Source organism: Sparassis crispa (assembly GCF_003851025.1).
Source record: "Sparassis crispa DNA, contig_000005F, whole genome shotgun sequence".
Lineage (NCBI taxonomy): Eukaryota > Fungi > Basidiomycota > Agaricomycetes > Polyporales > Sparassidaceae > Sparassis > Sparassis crispa.
Genome location: NW_020939752.1, coordinates 2,382,546 through 2,408,263, shown reverse-complemented (window position 1 = coordinate 2,408,263; position 25,718 = coordinate 2,382,546). Strand labels below are relative to the sequence as shown.

General features: G+C 56.2%; 6 protein-coding genes across 6 annotated transcripts; 2 read left to right on the top strand and 4 right to left on the bottom strand.

Moving 5' to 3' along the window:
• Nucleotides 1–3,316: 3,316 nt before the first annotated feature.
• SCP_0607970 (hypothetical protein) lies at nucleotides 3,317–4,896 on the bottom strand (the record flags this gene model as incomplete). Its single annotated transcript, XM_027759929.1, has 4 exons — nucleotides 3,317–3,357; nucleotides 3,403–3,999; nucleotides 4,055–4,231; nucleotides 4,287–4,896. The coding sequence occupies 4 exons, from the start codon at nucleotides 4,894–4,896 to the stop codon at nucleotides 3,317–3,319; spliced, it is 1,425 nt and encodes a 474-aa protein (XP_027615730.1).
• Nucleotides 4,897–5,800: 904 nt separating this feature from the next.
• SCP_0607960 (hypothetical protein) lies at nucleotides 5,801–11,262 on the bottom strand (the record flags this gene model as incomplete). Its single annotated transcript, XM_027759928.1, has 12 exons — nucleotides 5,801–5,916; nucleotides 5,966–7,663; nucleotides 7,712–7,898; nucleotides 7,954–8,005; nucleotides 8,059–8,126; nucleotides 8,177–8,485; nucleotides 8,541–8,942; nucleotides 8,996–9,265; nucleotides 9,334–9,713; nucleotides 9,767–10,363; nucleotides 10,416–10,592; nucleotides 10,650–11,262. The coding sequence occupies 12 exons, from the start codon at nucleotides 11,260–11,262 to the stop codon at nucleotides 5,801–5,803; spliced, it is 4,869 nt and encodes a 1,622-aa protein (XP_027615729.1).
• A 6,322-nt stretch (nucleotides 11,263–17,584) lies between these two features.
• SCP_0607950 (hypothetical protein) lies at nucleotides 17,585–18,504 on the bottom strand (the record flags this gene model as incomplete). Its single annotated transcript, XM_027759927.1, has 4 exons — nucleotides 17,585–17,660; nucleotides 17,728–17,800; nucleotides 17,846–18,068; nucleotides 18,118–18,504. 4 exons carry the CDS (start codon nucleotides 18,502–18,504, stop codon nucleotides 17,585–17,587), a joined length of 759 nt encoding a protein of 252 aa, XP_027615728.1.
• Nucleotides 18,505–20,574: 2,070 nt separating this feature from the next.
• SCP_0607940 (Lumazine-binding protein) lies at nucleotides 20,575–21,439 on the top strand (the record flags this gene model as incomplete). The annotated part of the gene is made up of 5 exons (XM_027759926.1): nucleotides 20,575–20,589; nucleotides 20,642–20,853; nucleotides 20,904–20,914; nucleotides 20,998–21,011; nucleotides 21,167–21,439. The coding sequence occupies 5 exons, from the start codon at nucleotides 20,575–20,577 to the stop codon at nucleotides 21,437–21,439; spliced, it is 525 nt and encodes a 174-aa protein (XP_027615727.1).
• Nucleotides 21,440–21,752: 313 nt separating this feature from the next.
• SCP_0607930 (hypothetical protein) lies at nucleotides 21,753–22,111 on the bottom strand (the record flags this gene model as incomplete). The annotated part of the gene is made up of 2 exons (XM_027759925.1): nucleotides 21,753–21,809; nucleotides 21,869–22,111. 2 exons carry the CDS (start codon nucleotides 22,109–22,111, stop codon nucleotides 21,753–21,755), a joined length of 300 nt encoding a protein of 99 aa, XP_027615726.1.
• Nucleotides 22,112–22,703: 592 nt separating this feature from the next.
• Nucleotides 22,704–23,966, top strand: SCP_0607920 (predicted protein; the record flags this gene model as incomplete). The annotated part of the gene is made up of 3 exons (XM_027759924.1): nucleotides 22,704–22,725; nucleotides 22,793–22,967; nucleotides 23,015–23,966. The coding sequence occupies 3 exons, from the start codon at nucleotides 22,704–22,706 to the stop codon at nucleotides 23,964–23,966; spliced, it is 1,149 nt and encodes a 382-aa protein (XP_027615725.1).
• Between the last annotated feature and the right edge of the window lie 1,752 nt (nucleotides 23,967–25,718).

The following is a 25,718-nucleotide window of genomic DNA, read 5'->3' as shown; positions in this document are numbered from 1 at the left end:
CGTAAATATGGGTATGTCGCTTAGAAACGTTCGTTTGCCGCTTAAAAGTATTCGTATGCCGCTTAGAAATGTCCGTATGTCGCTTACGACACTCTGTATGTGGTCTACTATGCTCCGTACGTCGTTTATCGTACTCTGTATGCTGCCTGTGGTAAGCGTCGGTATGTCGCTTGGAGGTATTTTTTGTATGCCACTTAGAAATATTTGTATGCCGCTTAGAAATATTTGTATGCCATCTACGAACGTTTGTACGTGGTCTACGAATGTCGGTATGTGGTCTATAAGCGTTCGTATGCGGGCTACGACGCTCCGTATGCGGTGTATAGTACTCTGTATGCGGTGTATAGTACTCTGTAAACGTTGGTATGCGGTCTATAGCGGTCTGTCGCTTATTTTTTGTATGCCGCTTAGAAATATTTGTATGTCGCTTAGAAATATTCGTATGTGGACTACAAATGTCCGTATGTGGTCTACGAACGTTCGTATGTGGACTACGACACTCTGTATGCGGTCTATAGTGGTGTGTAGCACTCCGTATGCGGTCCATAGCATTCTGTACGCCGTCCGTAGCATTCTGTATGCGGTCTATAGTGGTCTATGGTACTCTGTATGCGGTCTACTAAATATGACGGTCGATTTTTTATAAATGCGTGATAAATGCGTGACATAATAGATCTACACGAAAAGATAACGTTCCTCACCGAACCACTAAACGAAACACTAAACCTGATTCTAATCCTCACCTAATTCTGACTGTAACCGAAGCTATAACCGAAACACTAATACCTCTAACGTGGTGTGACTCTAATCTAAACCTCTAACGGATACTTGAAATAACGTCGTCTAGTATGTCGCTTAGAAGTATTTGTACGTCGCTCGTAAATATGGGTATGTCGCTTAGAAACGTTCGTTTGCCGCTTAAAAGTATTCGTATGCCGCTTAGAAATGTCCGTATGTCGCTTACGACACTCTGTATGTGGTCTACTATGCTCCGTACGTCGTTTATCGTACTCTGTATGCTGCCTGTGGTAAGCGTCGGTATGTCGCTTGGAGGTATTTTTTGTATGCCACTTAGAAATATTTGTATGCCGCTTAGAAATATTTGTATGCCATCTACGAACGTTTGTACGTGGTCTACGAATGTCGGTATGTGGTCTATAAGCGTTCGTATGCGGGCTACGACGCTCCGTATGCGGTGTATAGTACTCTGTATGCGGTGTATAGTACTCTGTAAACGTTGGTATGCGGTCTATAGCGGTCTGTCGCTTATTTTTTGTATGCCGCTTAGAAATATTTGTATGTCGCTTAGAAATATTCGTATGTGGACTACAAATGTCCGTATGTGGTCTACGAACGTTCGTATGTGGGCTACGACACTCTGTATGCGGTCTATAGACATATTCGTATGCCATCTACAATTGTTGGTATGTCGCCTACAACACTTCGTAGGTGGGCTACGACACAGCCACACAGGGCTTCTCACTGCAGGTGGCCGTCCAGGACGGCCGTGTAAGTTTGTTGGTACCCTTAGTGGCAGTCTGAGATGAGCGTTTATTAGGTATGTCATGTATGGCCTTCCAGTACTACCACTTATTGTTCATCCCTGTGAAGGCCATTGAAGCAGATGGCCATCCAAGATGACCACCTATAGTCAGTACCACAGGTGGCCGTCCGGGACGGCCATTTCTTGTGCAAGCTGTTCGTGGCCTTCCTGGACTGCCACTTGTGGTTTGTCCCTCTGGTGGCCACTACAGCAGGTGGCCGTCCAGGAAGGCCATTTCTTGTACAAGCTGTACATGGCCTGCCTGGACTGCCACTTGTGGTTTGTCACTCTCATGGCCACTACAGCAGATGGCCGTCCGCGACGGCCACTCATGGTCAGTACCACAGGTGGCCGTCGAGGAAGGCCATTTTTTGTGCAAGCTATGCATGGCCTTCGTGGACTGCCACTTGTGGTTTGTCCCTCTGGTGGCCACTACAGCAGGTGGCCGTCCGGGAAGGCCATTTCTTGTACAAGCTGTACATGGCCTGCCTGGACTGCCACTTGTGGTTTGTCACTCTCATGGCCACTACAGCAGATGGCCGTCCGCGACGGCCACTCATGGTCAGTACCACAGGTGGCCGTCGAGGAAGGCCATTTTTTGTGCAAGCCATGCATGGCCTTCCTGGACTGCCACTTGTGGTCTGTCTCTCTGGTGGCCACTGCAGCAGGTGGCCGTCCGGGAAGGCCATTTCTTATGCAAGCTGTTCATAGCCTTCCTGGACTGCCACTTGTAGTTTGTCACTCTCATGGCCAGTACAGCAGATGGCCATCCAGGATGGCCACTCATGGTCAGTACCACAGGTGGCCGTCCAGGAAGGCCATTTTTTGTGCAAGCCATGCATGGCCTTCCTGGACTGCCACTTGGTTTATCCCTCTGGTGGCCACAACAGTAGGTGGCCGTCCAGGATGGCCACTCATGGTCAGTGCCACAGGTGGCCGTCCGGGAAGGCCATTTCTTGTGCAAGCTGTATATGGCCTTCCTGGACTGCCACTTGTGGTCTGTCCCCCTGGTGGCCACTATAGCAGATGGCCGTCCAGGACGGCCACTCACAGCCGCTGTGCTTTGCTGACTGTGCCACCTGGCCTATGCAGCCATCTGAGCCTCTTTTGGCCGCGAGCTATGGTTGAGGAGTATGAGGCTTTTGAAGTGGCATTGGTTATGGATGTGTCGCTGTAATAATACATATCATGATTGCGTAGTACATTACTACAGGTCTAGTTTATCATATGCTTACTACAGTGGCAGCCTAGCATTCCTAACTGGGACCCATGTCGGTAATACACCACCACCACCATGCATGGCCGTCCACGACGGCCGTGCAGGACAGTGGTGACTCACCAGCGCTAGTGATGGTACACGTGCCAACAGCACCTTTCGTAGTGTTCGGCAACAGCCTCCTTCCCAAAGCAGACACATACCCCTAGCCTTGGCTCAGGTTCCACTCAGTACTGGCAGTTCATGCACCTCGAACGGCCGTCCAGGACGGCCACTCGTGCCCAGCGTGGTTTACCTTCTGTGCCACCTGGCCTATGCAGCCAGTGGAGCCTCTCCGTGCATGGCCGTCCACGACGGCCACGCAGGTCAGAGGCCCCTCACCAGCGCTAATGATGACGCACATGCCCTACGGCACTGTCCATAGGGTTCGGCAATGGCCTCCTTCCTAAAGCGGACATGCACCCCTAGCCCTCGGCTCAGCGAACCCCCATCCTAGGGTTGGGGTCCCCCGCCCTCTGCGACCCTACGGCCGGCCTAGGAGGCCTCATAACCTAACCCTAAATGATGATATGAGGGGCGGACTTGAGTGGACCCCCACCTGTGGCAGATGAGCAACATGCGTGCAGAGAGTGGATGCACTTACCGAACGTCGGTACGGGGCGGTTCTCTAAGCCGGAATCGATGTAGTGGGCGACCATGCAGATCACACCCAGCGCCTGTGCTGTCTTGCCAATGCCAACCTCATCTGCAATCAAGATTGCGTCGTTGCCATTTTGAAGCATGCGGAGCGCAGCGCGAATGCCGGCGACCTGATGCCATCGCAGGGTAAGGTCCTCCCACTCTGAGGACCCGCTCAATTGTCCCCTCAGCTCTCCCATGTCGCGAAGCTTAGCACGAACGTCACGCGGGGATTTGCCCGCCGTCCAGATCGAGTAGGGAAGCTTATTCTTCACCTTGTACATGAAAGGAAGGACTTCCCCGTTCAAGCCCATTTGGTTCATCAGCTCCTCGCGAGACATGCCTAGCTCCATCGTTACGCCGAGGTCATTGCCGATCTCACCTGACAGATCCTCCTGGAATGTGTCAATTTCCGTCCCAGGAGATATATCCATTTCCGCCCTCATGGGGCCATCAATGAAGGCTTCGACATATTCGCGATAGACAGCTTCGAGCTCCTCCGGCGTCACCAAGTCGATGACAGGGCGACGTGATCGACCTGTCCTCCTGGATTTGGGCTCGGCTGTGCATAGAGACGTGTCATATCATAAACTATTACGCACGCGGAGAGAACTCACCTCCGGGTCTGAGTGCCTTGCCGGCTTCACTCAAGATCTGTTCCAATTCGCTCAAGCGAGTCTCGACATCTGCCGTTGCCAACTCGTCTTGCAAGAACTCTGCATGATCTCTGAACTGCTTCAGTTTTTGCAAAAGCGTGTACAACGCGCGACCCTTCTTTTTCCCGGATTGAAAGTCTGATTAAACAAATCCTGCATCAGTAAATATATTGAAATGGTGGTCAAGACTCACCTGTCCACGCATCATCAACCAGCGTCTTCTTGGTGTCATAGGTTTTCACCCATTGCTTAGCCTGCTTGGTCTGACGTTCCCATGCGACATACAATACTTCATTTACAAACCGTCGCGCCAATGGTCGGATGAGTCCGTAGGCCATAATGACCTCGGTTTCACCGAGTAAACGGACCGCGATATCCGCAAAGTAGACGTCGGTCCAGTCTTGGTGACCGCCAACGACCTCGCGCTTGCCAGTTACCTTTGCAACAGTCCAGTAGTCGCAGTGGAGGTCCTTCAGGAGGGTGTCGATGGTCTGATTGCAGCTCATCTTCCTGTGAAACTTCACCCATAGGGTCTTCCACAGGCCGCGACCGAGCTGCACGCGCGGCGATAGAGTTCGAGACTTCTTCTTCATCGTGTCGTCCGGCTTCTTGAATTGTTTCACCCATTCAACGTACTCCGCGAACGCGGCCAGCTGATCGTCGTTCCACATGATGCCAGAGGCGCGTCGTTCTTCGAGAGACATCGTTAGGGGGTTAGCAGGTAACCCGGTGAAGTCTTGCCAGCCGGTGTACTTCCACGCGTCGTACCACAAAGCCGCGTCGGAGAGCGGAGCGTAGCCCATTGCCACGCACAGTCAGATGGTGAAGGATACCGGTGAGGAGGAGGGGAAGGCTGAGACCACTGAAGAATGTTGGCATCATATATGTGTCGACGATTATGGCTATTTGTAGTCACAACTCGTGTTGACCGGGAGGACAGCGTCAATGGAGCACCCACCGAATTTGTCATCCTCGTGGTGATCATCACGACTCGATCATCCTCGCTGTGATTATCACACTCAATCTGCTCAACGTGTTTGCCTCATGTCTCGGCGCCTATCGATCATCGGATAAGAAAATGGCTGGCTTCCATGCGGGCCATGATGCTGCGTCGGACCCAGTCCGACGCCGTGGGTTCCTCGCCTTCGGCGGGATGCTCATCCATGATGCTTGCCAGGCATGCGGGCCATCATGCTGCGTCGGACCCAGTCCGACCCCGTGGGCCCCACCCCTTCGGCGCCTGCCCGCGGTAAGATATACCTCATTCATACACGACTACTACCACGTGGCCGGTTTTCTCCATTCTCCTCCTCGCACCTCAATGATCTGAAGAATCGGTTCCCGCACGATTTTAGCTACGGCATATACAATACTTTCTGCCGGAACCAATGTTCTTTAATAGTTGTTGTTGTTGAAGAGAATGCGAATCGGTCGCCACGTGGAGTGGTCGCGTATGAATGAGGCATATCTTATACTCATCCATGGTAAGCTAACCAGTGAATTTCCAGACGTTAGACGGAAGAGAAATAGAGCGAGCTGTTTGCAATGCGCTCAGTATCGTTGCATGAATCATAATTGTCATCAATAAGCACTATGAACAAAAGTACATCATCCGCTTCGCGCAGCTCAACTACCGAGAAACCCTGCGTTGCGTTAATACACGAGCACTGCGAGGCCGCATGGCTGAACGTCGTCGTCTTCGGAGAGCTAAGTCTTCTGCTTCTTCCTCGGCGGGGACTTCTCATTCGGAGATCCAGCCCCGGGCTGCTCAGCATCTGAGCTGAACTCCATCGACGAGTCGCTCCTAGTGTCAGCGCCGGGCCCTTTCGAAAGTGGTAAGCGACTGGCATCGCAATAAAAGCGGTGACTCACCCTTAGAGCTCGCCGGTACCACCTGCTTCGCTAGCTGGTCGTCTACCGTCATCTGAGCGAGTGAGTGGGCCAGACCAGATTTCTGCAGTGCAGGTTCGCGCGGTGTGCCAGATGATGTCGACGGAGTGTCGGACTCGGTCCGAGCTGGTGCTGGTGCGCCCAAGCCCTGCGGCGAACCGTCCCATTTCACAAACCAGGCCGACTGTCGCGGCGTGGGGCGCTGCCTGGCCGCGTTTCCATGCCGGTGGCTTGGCACAGCAGGGAAGCCGCCGGCCAGGAACAAGTGGAGGTCTGTCAGACTAGGGTCGTCCTCACGGGCCTGCAGCACACGGTCGTAGGGGCCATAGCGATTTGCATCGAATGGAACCCACGTCTGATACGAGTAGTGAACGTTGGGGTCGTAATTTTCGGGCTTGAGGTTGGGTCTCGCCTGCTTTAGCCCTGGCAGTGGATACCAGTACGAGATCTGCGCGGGGTGAGGCGCAAGCCACGACGCCGCAGGCGTATTACAGAGCACGTTTTTGGGCACCGTTAATTGGGCGTTTCGCCCGCGGCGCCACGACGGCGGATTCGGCCATCCTGATTGCAGGAGCTGCCCGATGAGTTCGTGGCATGGGTCACCGGGGGCATGGACTGCGATGCGGTCGAAGGGTCCAAATATCGCGGCGTCGAAATCCGGAACATTATTCCAGTCGTAGAACCTTCGGTCGGCCATCATTTGCTCGAAGCTGACACCGCCGCGCGGCCTCGCTGCCTCGAATGGGAACCACGAACCCAGCTGCGCTGGATGGAGGTGTGGCGACCAACGTTCCGGGCTCACCTCGCGAATGTCGTCCCAGACGAACCCGAGATCTTCCAACACTTGGCGCGTTGACCGCGTCGTGGTGGACGCCGCAGTGGTAGGGCCTGGCGTGTCGGACTGGGTCCGACTGCCGCCCTCCTCGGATTCTTGGGCGCGCGGCTCTTTGCTGCCCTCGCCACCCTCGGACTGGGTCCGATCCTCCTGGCGCAATGGCTGCTCGGTCTGCTCGGCGTTGACAGCGGGCATGGGTGGCCGGGGCTTGGGACGAGGCGCACGAGGCGTTGCGGGGAGGGAAGCCGGATCAGAAGCCGCGCCGACGTGCGACGGTACAGGCGGTGCCCGCTCTTTGCCCTTCTGCGTCGGGTTCGACTTGGGAGGCGCGTGGTCGTCGGACTGTACGTTCTTTAGGACCTGTTTGCCCTTCTCCGTCGGCTTGGACTTGGGTGCAGTGTCATCGTCCGACGACACTTCAATCGTGCCCTCTGTGTCCTTCTCCGTCGCCTTGGACTTCTTGTCCTTCTCCGTCGCCTTGGACTTCATGCGCTGTTTCTTCGTGGTCGTCGTCGCTGCAGTGTCATCGTCCGACGACACTTCAATCGTGCCCTCTGTGTCCTTCTCCGTCGCCTTGGACTTCTTGTCCTTCTCCGTCGGCTTGGACTTCATGCGCTGTTTCTTCGTGGTCGTCGTCGCGTCCTTCGTCGAAGACGATGCGGCATCACCCTTCGTCGCCGTGTCCTTCCTCGAAGACGACGCGGCACCAACCTTCGTCGCTGCTGGTTTTCTCGTTCCGCGGGTCTTAGCTTTGCCAGGAGGCGCCTCATCCTCGTCCTCCTCGACGTCCGGCTCGTAATTAACGTCGTCGTCTATATCGTCGCCGCGTAATGCAGCCAACAACTCTGCTCGTGGTGTCAGAACGTGCCAGGATGAAACACCTGTGCACTCACCGTCCGCGTACTCCGATCTTTTGGCAAACACCTGGAGCATCTCTTCTTTCTTGCGCGCGATGCCGCTCAGGGGGACATCGGTTGTGGCCAGCGCGATGAAGTCGTAGATGACGCAGACCAGGCTCTGCGGGAATCGCCATATTCTCCCAATGAGCTGCCGTTTGTCTTGCTCGGAGAATAGCGGGTCCTATGGTGACCTCATGTCAGAATGAGTATTGCTGTGATGTACGTATCAGGCTCACCATGATGATCAACACATGAGCGCAGGCGAGGTTGATGCCCGTGAGCCCGACCCTGCTCAACAGCAGGACGCAGGGCACGTCGCAGCTCTCGTAGTCTTGCACCACCTTTGCACGCGCCGGGGGAAGGACCCCCCGTGAATAACAAAGTAGCGAATATTGTGCACATCGAGCGACTGACGTCAAAGTCAGCAGCGTGTCGAACTCGCATTAGCGTCTCGCTCACCTCAGTGAGCGGACCCAACAGGCTCGGGAAATCAGTGTAGACAACGATCTTTGTCGGGCCCCCACCGTCATTTGGCACGCTGCCTTGAGGAAAGGCCATGTTGCCGTCTTCATCGAACACCGCAGGCGCAGCCGAAGGCTGCTGCAAATGGTACCTCACCAGCTCGATCATTGTCTTCGTCTTCGTCGACGCGACCTCGTCGTAAATCTCCTCAGAATCGATTTGCTTCGGGGGGTCAGCAAGAGAGCCCTCTTTGTACCCCACGAGCGCAGGCTGATTGGTGCCTTGCCGCGTGCGAATGTAGAATTTCTGCGCAGTTCCCGTGTTACCGTCGGAACGCTGGTGTCAGTAGTTGGGGACGTACCCGTGTATCGAAGTACAAGCTGGACACGCTCGCCTGGTGATCAGCCTTCTCGAGCGTGTTGACAATTTTTAACTCCCAGTCCTCGAGCTTGAGATAGGCCGCTACTCGGATGTAGTCCTTCAGTCCGCCGAGCACCTTCCCGTTGTTGTCTTTGGATTGGTTCGTGCGGCGAATGATGCAGTCGCCGAACTTCGTCTTGATGTCCCTGATGCCCCGTATGTAGATTTCGCGCGTCGCCGTGCTGGCGGAATCGAATGCGGCGCCGAGAGGTTCATTCCCGAGCTTCGTCTTCTCTTGCCGTCTCGCGCGTGCCAGCTTCCTCACGAGCTCGCGCTCGAATGCATCGACCGCCTCGCCCATGCACCCCTTAATGCCTAGCGCCCGGCCAGCGTAGACCATATCCTACGCGCGATCATTAGCGCAATCTCACCGCGGGCAAACACGGAATACGTTACCTTCGGATGCGTGTAGATTGGGGTAGCCGATTGCCCCACCGTCAGAAGAGCGATCCAGGCGAGCCACAACATCGCGCTGAAAACATTTTTGCCCGTCCTTACCTCGTGCGACTCGTCCAGGATGAGGAGGCCGATGGCCACCAGGGAGTTCAGCAGATGCATCGACTCTTTGACCTCCTTTGATACACCCTTCTTGAGAGGAAGACGTTCTGACACGGAGTTCTGTGCAGGGCGACTCCCGAAGTAGTTGGCGCTGTCGTTCGTCACGGCCTGCAAAGAGGCGCCTTTGTTAGCCTGGTGCACGTCCCACCGGTGTCGGACTGGGTCCGACAGCGCACTGTGCTGCCCCTCTGCCCAGAGCTGAAGACCAATGTCCGCGGGGCACAGTGCGTCGGACTGGGTCCGACCGCGCGCTGCGTTGCCGCTGGGTAGATAGGCACAGCGCCGCGTCGGACCCAGTCCGAGGAATAGCCGTGCTCACTCACCGGAGTTGTGGCGAAGATGATTCGCATATGCATGAGGCTTTTTGCCTTAGCCCATGCACTGTTGGGCCCGAAGAAATTCCGCCGCGACTTCAGCTGCCCGGTGTATTCGAAAAATTCAAACCCCTTGAGCCACGTCCGCGCTTCGGTGAGCCAGTTGGGCATCAATGTGGCGGAGGAGATGATGACGTGGGGCGCGCTGACGAGCTTTCGGCCCTCAGGCAGCCTCAACTGCGCTGCTCATCTGTCGCGTGAATACGAGCATCCGTGCCAACAGTCTGAAACTCACGCGAGACCTCCACCGGTTTCCCTCGCTCCTGCGCGTCGATGTAGTGGCTGATCATGCCGATCAGTCCGAGTGCTTGCGCAGTCTTGCCCAACCCGACCTCATCCGCGATGAGGACGCCAGAGGAGCCCTGCGCCATCATCCGCAACGTCGCGCGAATCCCGGCGACCTGATGCCATCTAAGGGTGAGCGGTGCCCACTCGTCGGACTCGGTCAGCTTGTCGCGCTTCTTCCCCATTTCTCGCTGCATGGCGCGGACCTCCTCCGGAGTCTTGCCCTCCGTCCACACCAGGAATGCCTTCTTGTGTCTCGCCTCGTTCATAAGTGGAAAAACCTCGCCCTTTACCCCCATGCTCTCCATGAGCGCCTGTCGCGTCATCTTGCTCTCGGGCTCGACGCCGAGGTCGGTTCCCAGGTCGTCGGTCATGTTGTCCCCAGCGCCAAGTACATCGACCGCGGCATCGTCAGTCGCATCGGCCCTCATGGGGCCTTCCACGAAGAGCTCGACGTACTGTCTGTAAACCTCTTCAAGCTCCTGCTCGGTGACGAGCGAAAGCATCCTCTTGCGGTCGGCCGCCGACAACTTCGCGCTGTTTTTGGCTTGATTCACAAGCGTTCAGCCCCTGGACGTGGATGAAGCGCTATCACTCACCGCCAGGCCGCAGCTCTTTGCCGGCCTCGCCCAAAACACTCTCAAGGTGCTTTAGACGTTCTTCCACGTCCTGCTCTGCCTCGGGGTCGTTCATGTATTGCGCGTGGTCGTGGAAGTCCTTTAGCTTCTGCATGAGAGTTAGGAGCGCGCGACCTTTCTTCTTGCCACCTTTGAAGGCTGGAAAGACTATCAGTATGCCGTGCCACTCGTCTACGTCGCGCATGTCTCGCTCACCATCCCAGGCGTCGTCCACCGCAGTCTTCTTGCCGCCATAATTCTTGACCCAGATCTTGGCCCTCCTGGTCTGACGCTCCCACGCGAAGTACAAGACCTCTTTCATCAACAGTCTTGCGGTCGTGTTCATCAAGCGATGGTCTACCAGGACCTCACCACCCAGTAAACCAGCGCCGAGTTCCGGCAGGTATGGCGACGTCCAGTCCGCATGGCCGCCCGGGAGCTCACGCGTCTTGAAGGCGACAGAGACGGACCGATAATCGCAATGGTGCTGCTGCATCAGGTCGTCGATCTTTCGGTTGAGTCCACTCTTCCGCAGCAGCCGCGCCCACAGATCCTGCCACAACTTCCTACCTTGGTTAACGGTGGGCGCGAGCTTCTTACCATCCATTATCTTATCCTTTAGGTCGCCGCTGGTTGCGGCCCCCCTTACAAACGTATAGTACTGCTCGAATTCGTTCATCTCCTTCTTGCTCCACGAGATGCCAGCGCTGTGTCGGGCGGCCGCTTCAAGCTCGTGTGGCGGTGAATCCATGCCCGTGAGATCCCGCCAACCAGGCCATTGCCAAGCCTCGTAGTAAAGAACACTATCGCACAACAAAGCATAGCCCATAGTGAGTAGAGAGGTCGGCGCAGTAGCGATAAGGAGAACGGGGGTTGTGGACCACGGGCTTCCCTCCCACGAAAACTATATAGCATCCGCGCGTGAGGATTATCAAGATAATCATAATCTGCGTTGGACGCGTGCATCAACCTAACCGCTGCCTCGTGTATCAACATCTGTTCTACACGCAGATCTCCGATCGTTCATCTCCGATCCAAGAATGGTGAGATTATCCCGGCGATCATGCCTTGGCTTTCTGATCTGGCCGCTGTTCCATCGCTTCTATCGGATGATCCGATAAGCTTTATCTGACAAAACCTGCTATTAGATCATCGCACGGCCCCACAAGCACCGTCACCCGGACCGAGTCCGACGCTGCACAGGCCGCACGCGGACACTCCACTTCAGCATACTCACACAAGATGAGCGAGTAGTGCGACGTCGGACTGAGTCCGATGTGGTGCCCTGGGGGTGTTGTTTGGCATGACATCGCGGCGGGTAGTGCGACGTCGGACTGAGTCCGACACAGTGCGCTGGGTGAATTGTTTGCCATGACATCGCGGCGATGTGTGCACGATCTGTGGTTGGTTGAGTTGAGTGGAGTTGAGTTGGGTGCTGCCTCGAAGGGTGAGGGATTAGTTAATGCAGGGTTAAATAGTACTGCATAAGAGCGCGCGTGGGCGGTGAGATTGTACAGCGGCGGGAAAAACTATTGACGAGGTGAGGAATACTGGGGTGTTGGTTGAGTTGAGTTGAGTATGAATTGATTCAGGTTGGGAGACGATATGTCGTATGGAAAGGCAGGGGCCAGGTGCAGTCTCACTGTATCCAAGAGGGTTGGAGCATCCCCAAGCTCTGCTCTGATGCTCCACCCTCTTGGATACAGTGAGACTGCACCTGGCCCCTGCCTTTCCATACGACATATCGTCTCCCAACCTGAATCAATTCATACTCAACTCAACTCAACCAACACCCCAGTATTCCTCACCTCGTCAATAGTTTTTCCCGCCGCTGTACAATCTCACCGCCCACGCGCGCTCTTATGCAGTACTATTTAACCCTGCATTAACTAATCCCTCACCCTTCGAGGCACCCAACTCAACTCCACTCAACTCAACCAACCACAGATCGTGCACACATCGCCGCGATGTCATGGCAAACAATTCACCCAGCGCACTGTGTCGGACTCAGTCCGACGTCGCACTACTCGCTCATCTTGTGTGAGTATGCTGAGGTGGAGTGTCCGCGTGCGGCCCGTCAGCGTCGGACTGAGTCCGAGAGATGCTCCTCAGCCCGCTGCTGCATGCAGTGCGACCACTCGCCTTCAACATTGGATGATTTCATCGTTCAACCCATACTACGTACGGGCCATCAGTCTAGTTTAGTACGTGTGGTGCCGTGCACACTGTGGTGTCTCTGAACGGTGGAACGCTTTCTTAGCCTGGGTACGAGTCACAGAGTTCATGACCTAATTCTCGGACTAGGTATGAATGGCCTCGCTTGTGCTGTGCTACTTCCCTCAGCCTAGGTGTGAAACCTCTTGCAACCTGAACCTACCGTGTCTCTCTCGGACTGGGTACGACAACCTTCCTGCTGCCATCTCTCTCTCGGACTGGGTACGACGGCCTGCGCCCCGCCATTTTTCTCTCGGGCGCGGTACGGCGGCCTGGGGCCTGCTATTTCTGTCGGACTGGGTACGACAGCCTGCGACCTGCTATTTCTCTCTCAGGCTGGGGACCACAGCCTTCCTGCGGCTATTTCTCTCGGACTGGGTACGATGGCCTATGACCTGCCATTCTTCTCTCGCGCTGGGTACCGCGGCCTGGGACCTGCTGTTTCTCTCGGACTGGGTACGACACCCTGCGGCCTGCTATTTTTCTCTCATGCTGGGTACCACGGCCTGTGACCTGCCGTTTCTCTCGGACTGGGTACGACACCCTGCGGCCTGCTATTGTTCTCTCACGCTGAGTACCATGGTCTGTTGACTTGCGGTGTCTCTCGGACTGGGTACGATGGCCTGCGAGCTGCTAGTTTTCTTTTGCGCTGGGTACCACGGCCTGTGACCTGCTGTTTCTCTCGGACTGGGTACGACACCCTGCGGCCTGCTATTGTTCTCTCACGCTGAGTAGCACGGCCTGCGACCTGCTGTGTCTCTCGGACTGGGTACGACACCCTGCCTGCTGCCATTTCTCTCGGACTGGGTACGACGGCCTGGCTGATGCCATTAATTTCTTTCGGACTGGGTACGACAGCCTCGACCCGTCACTTTTACCGTCGGACTGGGTACGACGGCCTGGCTGCTGCTATTTCTCTCGGACTGGGTACGACAGCCTGCGACCTGCCATGTGTGTCGGACTCAGTCCGACACAGTGGTTTCTCTCAGGCTGGGACCCCGGCCTGCTGTGAGCCATTTCTCTCGGACTGGGTGCGATAGCCTGCGACCTGCGATGGGTGTCGAACTCACTCCGACACAGTGGTTTCTCTCAGGCTGGGACCACGGCCTGTGAGCGATTTCTCTCGGACTGGGTACGACAGCCTGCGACCCGCCATTCTCCTCTCGGACTGGGTACGAGGGCCTAGCTACCGCCATTTCTCTCGGACTGGGTACGACGGCCTGCGACCTGCTGCTTTTCTCTCACGCTGGGTACGATGGCCTGCGGGCCATTTCTCTCAGACTGGGTACGACAGCCTGCAAGCTGCCATTTTTGCGGCAACAGCAGGGTGTCATCTCCGAACAGCAGCAGGTCACATGCAGTCATGCAGGACCCATGCCGTCGTACCCAGTCCGAGAGAAATGGCAGCAGCCTGGCCGTCGTACCCAGTCCGAGAGAAATGGCAGCAGCCTGGCCGTCGTACCCAGTCCGAGAGAAATGGCAGCAGGCAGGCTGTCGTACCCAGTCCGAGAGACTTCGCAGCGGGCAAAACTGTCGCACTGGGTACGACCGAGGTCTGAACATCGACCCGGAGTGCACGCCCTAGGCGACTGGCGTCGGCCCTAGGTGCGCGTGCGCCCTTCCCTAGGGCGATAAGCGCCGGCCCTAGGGCCCAGGAGGTACCCTAGGGTACCCGAAAAGTCACCCATAACCTAAGTACTGTAGGTGGCCGTCCGGGAAGGCCATTTCTTGTGCAAGCTGTTCATAGCCTTCCTGGACTGCCACTTGTGGTTTGTCACTCTCATGGCCACTACAGCAGATGGCCGTCCGCGACGGCCACTCATGGTCAGTACCACAGGTGGCCGTCCAGGAAGGCCATTTTTTGTGCAAGCCATGCATGGCCTTCCTGGACTGCCACTTGTGGTCTGTCCCCCTGGTGGCCACTACAGCAGATGGCCGTCCAGGACGGCCACTCACAGCTGCTGTGCTTTGCTGACTGTGCCACCTGGCCTATGCAGCCATCTGAGCCTCTTTTGGCCGCGAGCTATGGTTGAGGAGTATGAGGCTTTTGAAGTGGCATTGGTTATGGATGTGTCGCTGTAATAATACATATCATGATTGTGTAGTACATTACTACAGGTCTAGTTTATCATATGCTTACTACAGTGGCAGCCTAGCATTCCTAACTGAGACCCATGTCGGTAATACACCACCACCACCATGCATGGCCGTCCACGACGGCCGTGCAGGACAGTGGCGACTCACCAGCGCTAGTGATGGTGCACGTGCCTGCAGCACCTTTCGTAGTGTTCGGCAACAGCCTCCTTCCCAAAGCAGACACGTACCTAGCCTTGGCTCAAGTTCAACTTAGACCTGGCACCCCATGCAACTCGAACGGTCGTCTACGACGGCCACTCATGGCCAGCGTGCTTTGCCCCCCCCCGCGCCACCTCGCCTGTGCAGCCACCTGTGCCTTTCCACGCACGGTCGTCCGCGACGGCCGCGCAGGTCAGAGGCCCCTCACCAGCGCTAGTGATGGCGCACGTGCCCTACGGCACGGTCCGTAGGGTTCAGCAACGGCCTCCTTCCCAAAGGGGACACGTACCCCTAGCGTCCGCTCGGGGAACCCCCACCCTAGGGTTGGGGTTGCCCGCCCTCAGCGACCCTACGGCCGGCCTAGAGGGCCTCATAACGACACTCTGTATGTGGTCTACTGTGCTCCGTACGTCGTTTATCGTACTCTGTATGCTGCCTGTGGTAAGCGTCGGTATGTCGCTTGGAGGTATTTTTTGTATGCCACTTAGAAATATTTGTATGCCGCTTAGAAATATTTGTATGCCATCTACGAACGTTTGTACGTGGTCTACCAATGTCGGTATGTGGTCTATAAGCGTTCGTATGCGGGCTACGACGCTCCGTATGCGGTGTATAGTACTCTGTATGCGGTGTATAGTGCTCCGTAAACGTTGGTATGCGGTCTATAGCGGTCTGTCGCTTAGAAGTATTTTTTGTATGCCGCTTAGAAATATTTGTATGTCGCTTAGAAATATTCGTATGTGGACTACAAACGTCCGTATGTGGTCTACGAACGTTCGTATGTGGACTACGACACTCTGTAGCACTCCATATGCGGTCTATAGCATTCTGTACGCTGTCAGTGCACAGCCATCCATGTCGGACCCAGTCCGAGACGCAGTACCCTGCCATGTGTTGGACTCAGTCCGACACACAGTGCCCTGCCATGTGTGTCAGACCCAGTCCAACATATCACACAGTGGCTTCTCTTGGACTGGGTACGACGACGTGCAACCTGCCGTCTGTGTCAGACTGCATATGATGGCCTGTGACCTGCTATTCTTGGACTGGATATGACAGCCTTGCACTGGGTACCACAGCCTGTACCCTGCTGTTTCTCTTGGACTGAGTATGACAGCCTGCGACCTGGTATTCTTTGTGTCGCACTGGGTACCACAGTCTGTGACCTGCTGTCTCTCTCGGACTGGGTACGACAGCCTGCTGCCTGCCATGTGTGTTGGACTGAGTCCGACACAGTGGTTTTTCTCAGGCTGGGGACCACAGCCTGTGAGCTATTTCTCTCGGACTGGGTACGACAGGCTGCGACCTGCCATTTTTCTCTTGCACTGGGTACCACAGCCTGTTGACCTGCTGTTTCTCTCGGACTGGGTACGACAGCTTGTGACCTGCCATGAGTGTCGGACTCAGTTTGACACAGTGGTTTCTCTTAGGCTAGGACCACAGCCTGTGAGCCATTTCTCTCGGACTGGGTACGACACCGTGCGGCCTGCTATTTTTCTCTCATGCTGGGTACCACGGTCTGTGACCTGCCGTTTCTCTCGGACTGGGTACGACACCCTGCGGCCTGCTATTGTTCTCTCATGCTGAGTACCATGGTCTGTTGACTTGCGGTGTCTCTCGGACTGGGTACGATGGCCTGTGAGCTGCTATTTTTCTTTTGTGCTGGGTACCACGGCCTGTGACCTGCTGTTTCTCTCGGACTGGGTACGACACCCTGCAGCATGCTATTGTTCTCTCATGCTGAGTAGCACGACCTGCGACCTGCTGTGTCTCTCGGACTGGGTACGACACTCTGCAACCCGCCATTTCTTCCCTCGGACTGGGTACGACAGCCTGGCTGCTGCCATTAATTTCTTTCAGACTGGGTACGACAGCCTGCAACCCGCCACTTTTACCGTCGGACTGGGTATGACGGCCTGGCTGCTGCTATTTCTCTCGGACTGGGTACGACAGCCTGCAACCTGCCATGTGTGTCGGACTCAGTCCGACACAGTGGTTTCTCTCAGGCTGGGACCCCAGCCTGTGAGCCATTTCTCTCGGACTGGGTACGACGGCCTGTGACCCGCCATTTTCCTCTTGTACTGGGTACCATGGCTGTGAGCTGCTGTCTCTCTCGGACTGGGTACGATAGCCTGCGACCTGCAATGGGTGTCGAACTCACTCCGACACAGTGGTTTCTCTCAGGCTGGGACCACGGCCTGTGAGCGATTTCTCTCGGACTGGGTACGACAGCCTGCGACCCGCCATTCTCCTCTCGGACTGGGTACGACGGCCTGGCTACCGCCATTTCTCTCGGACTGGGTACGACGGCCTGCGACCTGCTGCTTTTCTCTCACGCTGGGTACGATGGCCTGCAGGCCATTTCTCTCAGACTGGGTACGACAGCCTGCAAGCTGCCATTTTTGCGGCAACAGCAGGGTGTCATCTCCGAACAGCAGCAGGTCACATGCAGTCATGCAGGACCCATGCCATCGTACCCAGTCCGAGAGAAATGGCAGCAGCCTGGCGGTCATACCCAGTCCGAGAGAAATGGCAGCAGGCAGGCTGTCATACCCAGTCCGAGAGACTTCGCAGCAGGCAAAACTGTCGCACTGGGTACGATCGAGGTCTGAACATCGAGGACACGACCCGGAGTGCACGCCCTAGGCAACTGGCGCGCCGGCCCTAGGTGCGCGCGCGCCCTTCCCTAGGGCGATAAGCGCCGGCCCAGGAGGTACCCTAGGGTACCCGAAAAGTCACCCATAACCTAACTAACCCTAAGGGGCAGAAAGTCGGGCGGCCTCACGTAGCGTAAGGCACCCGGCCTGTAGATAGGAACAAGCGGAGGTCCTTCTTCGTCAGCGTCTTCTCCGACATCTCTGCGCAGCGTCAGTCTCAACTATGTCCGCAGGTCCGCCACATACCTTTCCACAGCCTGTCTACCTCGGCCCGCTTCTTCTTCATCGCCGTCTGGTCCCGCTTCACCACCTTCCTCCACCTCTCCCAGCAATGGATCAGCAGCACGCTGATGAACTCGTTCGGTCCCTTCTTCGGCATCCGGTTCTCATACAACCCTTCCGGCCCGAGCACTCTGTATATCGTCACCTCATAAAACGCCCACAACACGGCGTCGGTGGCGGACGGCAGCTTTGCATATGTGAGTACTTTTCCGCGCCAGTTCAATCCATACACTCACCGTGCTCGTCTTCATCGCCCGCATTACCGTCAACGGGTCGCGGTTCGCCTCTATCAATATCTCATCCACCCTCGCATTCACCTTGCACGTACGATACGTATCCGCCACCCATTGGATCCAGGCGTTGCGCCCCTTGCTGTACTCGTCCGTCTGCCTCTTCATGAAGTCGAACCTGTTCTTCGCTTTCGTGTTAAAATACTTTTCCATGAACGCCCTCACCGCCAACACCATGTTCGCGTCCCATCCCTCGGGCGGGTTCTCCTCGGCTTCCGGTGACCACGGCGGGTGATCAGTGCGCACCAGCGTCGCCCAAGTCGGCCAAGACCACAGGTCCTTTTCGGCGGCGTGCAGATCGAGCAGAGCTCCGGGTAGTGTAACAGTAGGCATAGTGAAACTGACTTGTTCGACAAAGGGGGTTGGAACAATGCCAAAACTACCCACTCGACTGATCTTATGTACCGTCGAAACAGTTTCTCGTCTAACGCGTCTCGCGATATCTGATCCCACGAGGCAGGTCATCTGGCCGTCACCGACGGCCGCATGTGGTACAGCTCCCATACCATGAGGTCGACGTGTTGCAGCATGTACGTACACGGATGGTCGTCCCGGACGGCCGCCCCTGCTCCTCCTCGCTCTGCCATGAGGCATGCGTGCTGCAACGTGCGTGTACAGGCATGGCCGTCGCCGACGGCCGCGCGTGGAGGGCTCCCTTTACCCCGCCTCGTGTGGGAGGGGTGGCTTCCTCGTGGCCTAATTATTATTATGCCTCCGTCCCGTCACCATATCCGGTCACTGATCCGCTTATCCACCTCGATCAGAAGATCCGATCTCGATCGATATCCCTGAAGACACTTCTCATATTCCTTCACCTCGGTGCAGAACATCCACTTGTTCGCCGCTTCTCGGGACTGCGTCCCGGCGGCTCACAAGTGGATGTTTGAGGATGAAGGAATATGATCCAAACTCGCATTCTGTCCCTCCATCCTTATATGCGCACACACTGATCATCTCTTGGCTCACACCTGTTTTTTCTTTTTTTGTTTTGTGCACAAGCATATTTGGTGAGACAGGTTCCGCACACCGCAACGAAAATGGCCGTCTACGACGGCCACTCATGGCCAGCGTGCTTCGCCCCTCCCGCGCCACCTCGCCTGTGCAGTCATATGTGCCTCTCCGCGCACGGTCGTCCGCGACGGCCGCACAGGTCAAAGGCCCCTCAGCCAGCGCTAGTGATGGTGCACGTGCCCTACGGTAGGGTGCAGCAACAGTCCCCTTCCCAAAGCGGACACCTGTTCCTGGCCTCAGGTTCAACTCAGACCTGGCACCCCATGCAACTCGAACGGTCGTCTACGACGGCCACTCATGGCCAGCGTGCTTCGCCCCCCCCGCGCCACCTCGCCTGTGCAGCCACCTGTGCCTTTCCACGCATGGTCATCCGCGACGGCCGCGCAGGTCAGAGGCCCCTCACCAGCGCTAGTGATGGCGCACATGCCCTACGGCACGGTCCGTAGGGTTCGGCAACGGCCTCCTTCCCAAAGGGGACGCGTACCCCTAGCGTCCGCTCGGGGAACCCCCACCCTAGGGTTGGGGTTGCCCGCCCTCAGCGACCCTACGATCGTCCTAGGAGGCCTCATAACCCTAAGAATTAGTATCTGAGGAACCGGACTGCGCCATGGCATGCGCCATTCCCACGCTCTGCGCCACGGCAGTCCACTGTGGGCTGCCTGACTTATATTATTAGTTATCTGTATGCGGCCTACAGTCACCCCGGGTCACCTCTGACACCTCGGTCACCTGGTCACCTGGTCACCCGGTCACCTTCGACACCTCGAACACCTGGTCACCCGGTCACCCTCGACACCTCGAACACCTCGGGTGACTCTATAAAAGGAAGGTGACTTGCTATATATGGGTGACACCCGACACCTGAAACGATACATCTGTTTTTGTGATAAGTACTGTAGGTGAAGCAAGGCAAAGCGCTGGGCATGGAGGAACCTCGGAAGACATTATTGGCCAGCCGTCCTACAGCGTTCTCCTCCTCTTGTTCGGGTTCTCAAAATGGAAGGTCCTTCTCAAAATGGTATGTCTCTTAAAACATATATCATGTGATCTCTTAAAACATAGTATGTAGGAGCGAGAATGCTGTAGCGACGGATGGTTCTAGGAGCCTGACCACAATCCTCAGTTTGATTACATTGCTGACACAAAGGAAGAAAATGATGCTCGATTATTATACAGCACCCAATTGTCACGGAACGCTTGTAACCCATGTGATGTCACGCAAATCTTTCCCGATTTCCGTGATGTGCTCTATATGATCCCGTCCCCTCCCCTCACTCATAGGGATCATTTTGTAGTCTGCCTACGGGAGACTAGGGCTGCCCGCTTTTTCGGTTACATCACTGCTCTCGCGAATCCGACTCGTCCAAACCACCACAAGTAGCCTTGACTATCATGTTCACAGGTCTGGTATGCTGCCCGCAGCACTCGCCATCCCGCCACTGACCTCCATTATTCTCAGATTCAGCACCTCGGGACGGTCGCGTCTATCGAGCACGACGGTGGAGGATGCATGCTCGCCGTTGCAGACGCATCGCCTATCCTGGGAGACTGCCGGCGACTCCATCGCGGTGAACGACGCATGCCTCACCGTGACGGCGTTCGACGCACAGGCGCGCGGCGGGTGGTTCACGGTATGGCTCGCGAACGAGACGCTAGAGCGGACGGATCTCGGTGCGTGGCTTGCCTCTATGCTGGTGCGGTGCGGGTGCTCATTGAAGTAGGCGAGCGGAAGGTGGGTGATCAGGTTAATTTAGAGCGCGCGATGGGCGCGCATGTGCAGTTTGGAGGGCATTTCATGCAGGCGTGTCTTTTCAGTGTTTGCGGTGGTGGTGATGTAACCGAAAGCACCTTGCGGGCATGCGCATGTGGATAGCACAGCAACCCTGGTTGACCGTACGCCTGACGGCAACTCGCTGCGCCTGCTGTTTCAACTCCCGAGCCGACATCGTCGCGGCCGTCCTTACTTCCTTACCTTATACCGAAGGGCTATGTCGCGATTGATGGCGCGTCGCTCACGCTGACAACTGTCAACGACATGCAGCGCACCTTTGGCGTCATGCTCATCAAGCACACGCAGGAGAAGATCACGCTGAGCAAGAAGCCGCTCGGTGCGAAGGTAAACATCGAGGTGGACATGCTTGGCAAGTTCGTGGAGAAGAGTGTGCAGGCTGCGTTATCGGGCGGAGGCACTTCAAATTTGCGAGCGATGGTGGAGAAGGTTGTAGAGGATGTCCTCGTCGAAAAGGGAGTCGTATGATCACTGCAAGTACTGTACCTATAGCTGCACTGACTTACTGCTTGAATATACTGCACATGCTACCAGACCGTAGATTATTCCTGCAAATTGAAACAACCGCCCGCGCGTGGAGGATACTCGACGACCGTGCAACCACCGGCAAACAAAGCGGGCAGCCTACTTTCTCACCCAAAACGCTGCGTAGTAGAAGCTCGCGGCAATCACAAATTCACCAAAGCTGCGCAATATACTTGGGGTCGGTTCCCGCCCTCGAACCTATATTTATGACGATGAGTGGCAGATGACGCGACGATTTACCCCATGTGATTCAATACTATTCGAACAATGGGATTCTTTTCCTAGGCCTGCGAGAATACTTACGACGGATTGCCTACAGGACTCACGGATCATCGACATCTCCCGTGTGCATGAGCAGTAACGCAAACTCACCAGCGGGTCTATTTTGTTTCTACAGCGGGTTGCGTGCTCGAGGTCCGGCCAAAGGACTTGAGACTTAAAGGGGGAAGGCCTCCGAATGCCGGCCCGATACCAGCGTATCTCTGTCGCACGAAAAGCTGGTGGAAGGTTTCCTCCAGGTACAAATGAGAACCGTTGAAATGCCGAGCCATTGAAAGTGGCGCTAGGTCGACCGATAAGCTTGTGTTCAGCTAGATCGGAGCGCACGGCAGCCATTCTCGACTCCTGTGGGATTCAAGAGAATTGCACGGGACGCGCGAAGGATCACCGTGGGCAGACCGAGGGACACGGAATGGGAAGACCCTCAGATGGACATGTGAGAGCGATATCTGAATGCCAGGATCGGATCAACGCTCTGAAGGTGCGACGGATGGAAGGGTAGTGGGCAACGGATATGAACTCACCGCTTTCTGTTCGTCAAATCGCAGTCACCAGATCCGTCACAGCCTGCTGAGTACTAGGGTTCTCCTCCATAGGCCGGCGTAGCTATCGACCGGGTCTATGTAACACGACTGAGCGCGATATCAAAGCGTCTTGACGACCTGGAGTGTGCAGAACAGATAGAATAGCCTCTGAAAGATCCGTAGGCTGCGCCGGAAGATATGAAGCCAGAGGGAAGCGATGCTAGCAGCAAAGCGGACCCGACTTGTTTTCGAGCAATACCTGGAGACAGCCTAGCGGAGATTTATGTAGCTTTGGAAGGGAAATAATGTACAGTTTCGGACAACCCAATGAGGATAATTTAAGATAATTTAGGGATTTACTCTGGCCCTGCTACCTACGGCCAGCGCCAATCCTGCCATTAACCATGGCCTCCGCAACCGCCGAACGTACGTTTTCACCTTGTCAACCAGTTGCACGCAAGTCTCAAGCTTTTCCTCTGCGTTTGTTCTGCAGACCCTCCACCCATGGCCACGCTCTCTCCTGCCGAGCTGCGACACATCACGTCCAGCAACAACCTCGCCAGTCCCGCTCGCGAACGTAGACTCTCAAACCGCAACTCACAATACCTACGCACACATCGCATGGGTTCACGCTCGCCTAATTCCATCCCATCGTCGCCAACGTCGGTGTAAGTGTCGTGTCTTGTCCCTATTTTCCACTCTCACTCTTTTTCAGACATTCTTCTTCTTCTGCCATTTTCGAGCGCGACATAGAACCCATTTCTGCATCGCCAACCAGCTTCGCTCACTCCTCCGACCCCCATCGCATCCCTCGCGGCAAAATATCTGAGCAGCTCGACCAGTCCGTACCGACTGTGCTTGACAGCGCGGCAGCGATCCTCGCTGCCACCTCGTCTGCTGACGACGACTTCGACTGTATCTCCATCGTAGCCCCAGCCCCGCAAGACAATGGCTACCAGAGCGGGTTCACCAGCCCTATCTCGCGTCTTAGCAGCCGCAGCCCGAGCCCGACAGGGGTTAACAGGAGGAGCCTTCTTTTCAGCACCAGCCCCCCCATCCAGGGATCTCCGCCCGTCCGCCCTGTAGTGCATACTGCACCACCACCGCCGCCGCCGTCGACCGTCACGCAGACACCCACGTCGGCGTACTTCTCCGCCGCTTCAAGCGCGACGCCCTCCGACATGGACTCGGCTGAGTCTTCTCCAACCACCGCGACACACCACGAGCACCCGCTTCACGGCCTGCCTCCCCCACCAGCCCCCGCCCCCGTTCCAGCCCCCGCAACAATCACCATCCCCAGCCTGCCCGCGTCCCACCCGCCTTCGCCGAAGAACAGCTCAAAGCGTTTGTCGTTCCTCTCATATATGGACCTCCTCTCGTCCATCCCCGCGTCGACGCTTCCGCTCTCGAGCTTCACCTCCTCGGCTGTCGCTTCCGAGCCGCCCCCGCACATCCCCAGCGTCATCGGGCTCCCGCAGGCCCAGGCGCAGTACGCCGCGAGCTCGAGCGCGGGCAGCATTCACGCGTCCAGCACGTTCGAGCGCGATGCGGCTTCGGGTATGGTGGACGACGTCGGTGGGGAATGGGAGCGTGAGGGCCTGGGTCGCGGATTGGAAGAGCGCCTCGAAGCGTTGAAGCCGCCGCACCCGTTGCCGAGCAAGGCGTAATGAAATGAACGATACCCGCGTCCCGCCACGCTCGCCTCCGTTGCTTCATGCCTCTACCGCTTCATGCGAAGATTATGCCGCGCCGCGTATGCTCCCATCTCTACGTCTATCGATACGACCACAAACCTTTTCCATGCATGTCATTATGCGGCGCGTGCGCCTTCTCGTCCCGGCTCCTGTCTGTTTGCGTCCTCGGACGGTGTGTACGATACTGAATACAGTGCCTAATGCAGTACGACTATGTGTAGGATTCGACGTTCGGGCATGCGGTCCCGCCGTCATCAATGTTTGTCGTCTTGGGCGCGGGCAGTCCGGTCCTCGATTCTCTCCTCTGACCCCTGGCATGATCATCCGAGACTTTTGACCCGTTATTTACGGCTAGCTAGTTATTTGTACCCTGCGCGTGCGGACGTTCCACCACGTGAATTACTTTACTACCTGTGTGTTCCTGTGTCTGTCATCCATTCGCAGTTATTTCTTGTTGTGTCTGAGGACCATGTCTCGCGTTGGCTAAGTGTCCGCGCGCTCCCCGGACGGTCGCTTTTGAGGAGGGTGTGCGCGCAAACAAAACGAACATATATTAGACAGTCTCCACGGAGGTTACTAGACGAATGCTGCGTGACGACGGACACTGAAATGACGTTCGTCCTGCCACACCACCTGGGCGAACGGGCAAAGATATATTGGACAGTCACACCGACGCTACACGACGTACGCTGCGAACGACGGACGAGGCGACGTTCGTCCCGCGACCCCATTTGATGCGCGCAGGTCGCAGACTCCAGAGACACCGAATACAACTTACCGCGGGGAGTAGGCCTGGTGCGGTTGGCGTCGACTCTCGATAAGATACGGGTCTCCGCTTGCGACCGGAAGATCTGCGCACCTACCCGCAGAGAAGTGACCCTGAGGCGGCTTCTGCACCATCTCATGAGGTGAGCGAGCTATGCCGAGCGAGCATGATACAGCACGTTCGTCAGCACTCTTCACGCGACGGTAAGGAGACTCACCGAGAGACTCACGGAAGCGCGGAGATATTCTGCACATAGTCGAGGGCTTAAAAAATTGAAGAGGCTTAAGGAGCGCGCGCGCACCTAAACCGCAAGAACGCGCACGTACCCTCGCTCAATAAGTGGGTTGTGCATTTATCAACACCTAGCCTCTTTCTGGCTCCAAGCTGAGCGCTGAGCACGCGGTATACTTGGCAGCCAACACCTCTAGGCTGCAGAGGGGGAAATCGGTGCAGCTCGTCCTGTAGTCAAAGGAAGAAAAGCGTGCAGGAGGGTCGCTTATTAAAATTCTTGCGCTCACCTTCCAGATCACAATTAGATTTTTCACTCTGCGTAAATATCGTGCCGTTCACAGGCGCCGCGGTAGCCGCTAGCACCTGCGTATGACACCACACGATCAGCGTCCAGAAAGTTAACTAAGCGCAAACGATTGGAAAACAAGGCAGGCGAGAGCTTACAGTGTAAGAGCTCGCACAAGGCCACACAACGCTTGATCGTACGTCGATATCACGCTTGAGCAACGACAGTGCGAACAACGCCGCCGAGGGAATGCATGCATGCAAAGAGTGAAGTGAAAATCCAAGGCCTACGGCGAACGTACTCACCAGTGTGTGCCCAGCTCCTATGTAAGTGTTGTGCTTCGCCTCCGACAACAACGGACCCGACAACGAGCAGATGACCGTCGATGCCGATCTTGAGGCGCGTCCCCAAGTGGCGAACGACGCAATGTCCAAAGATGGCA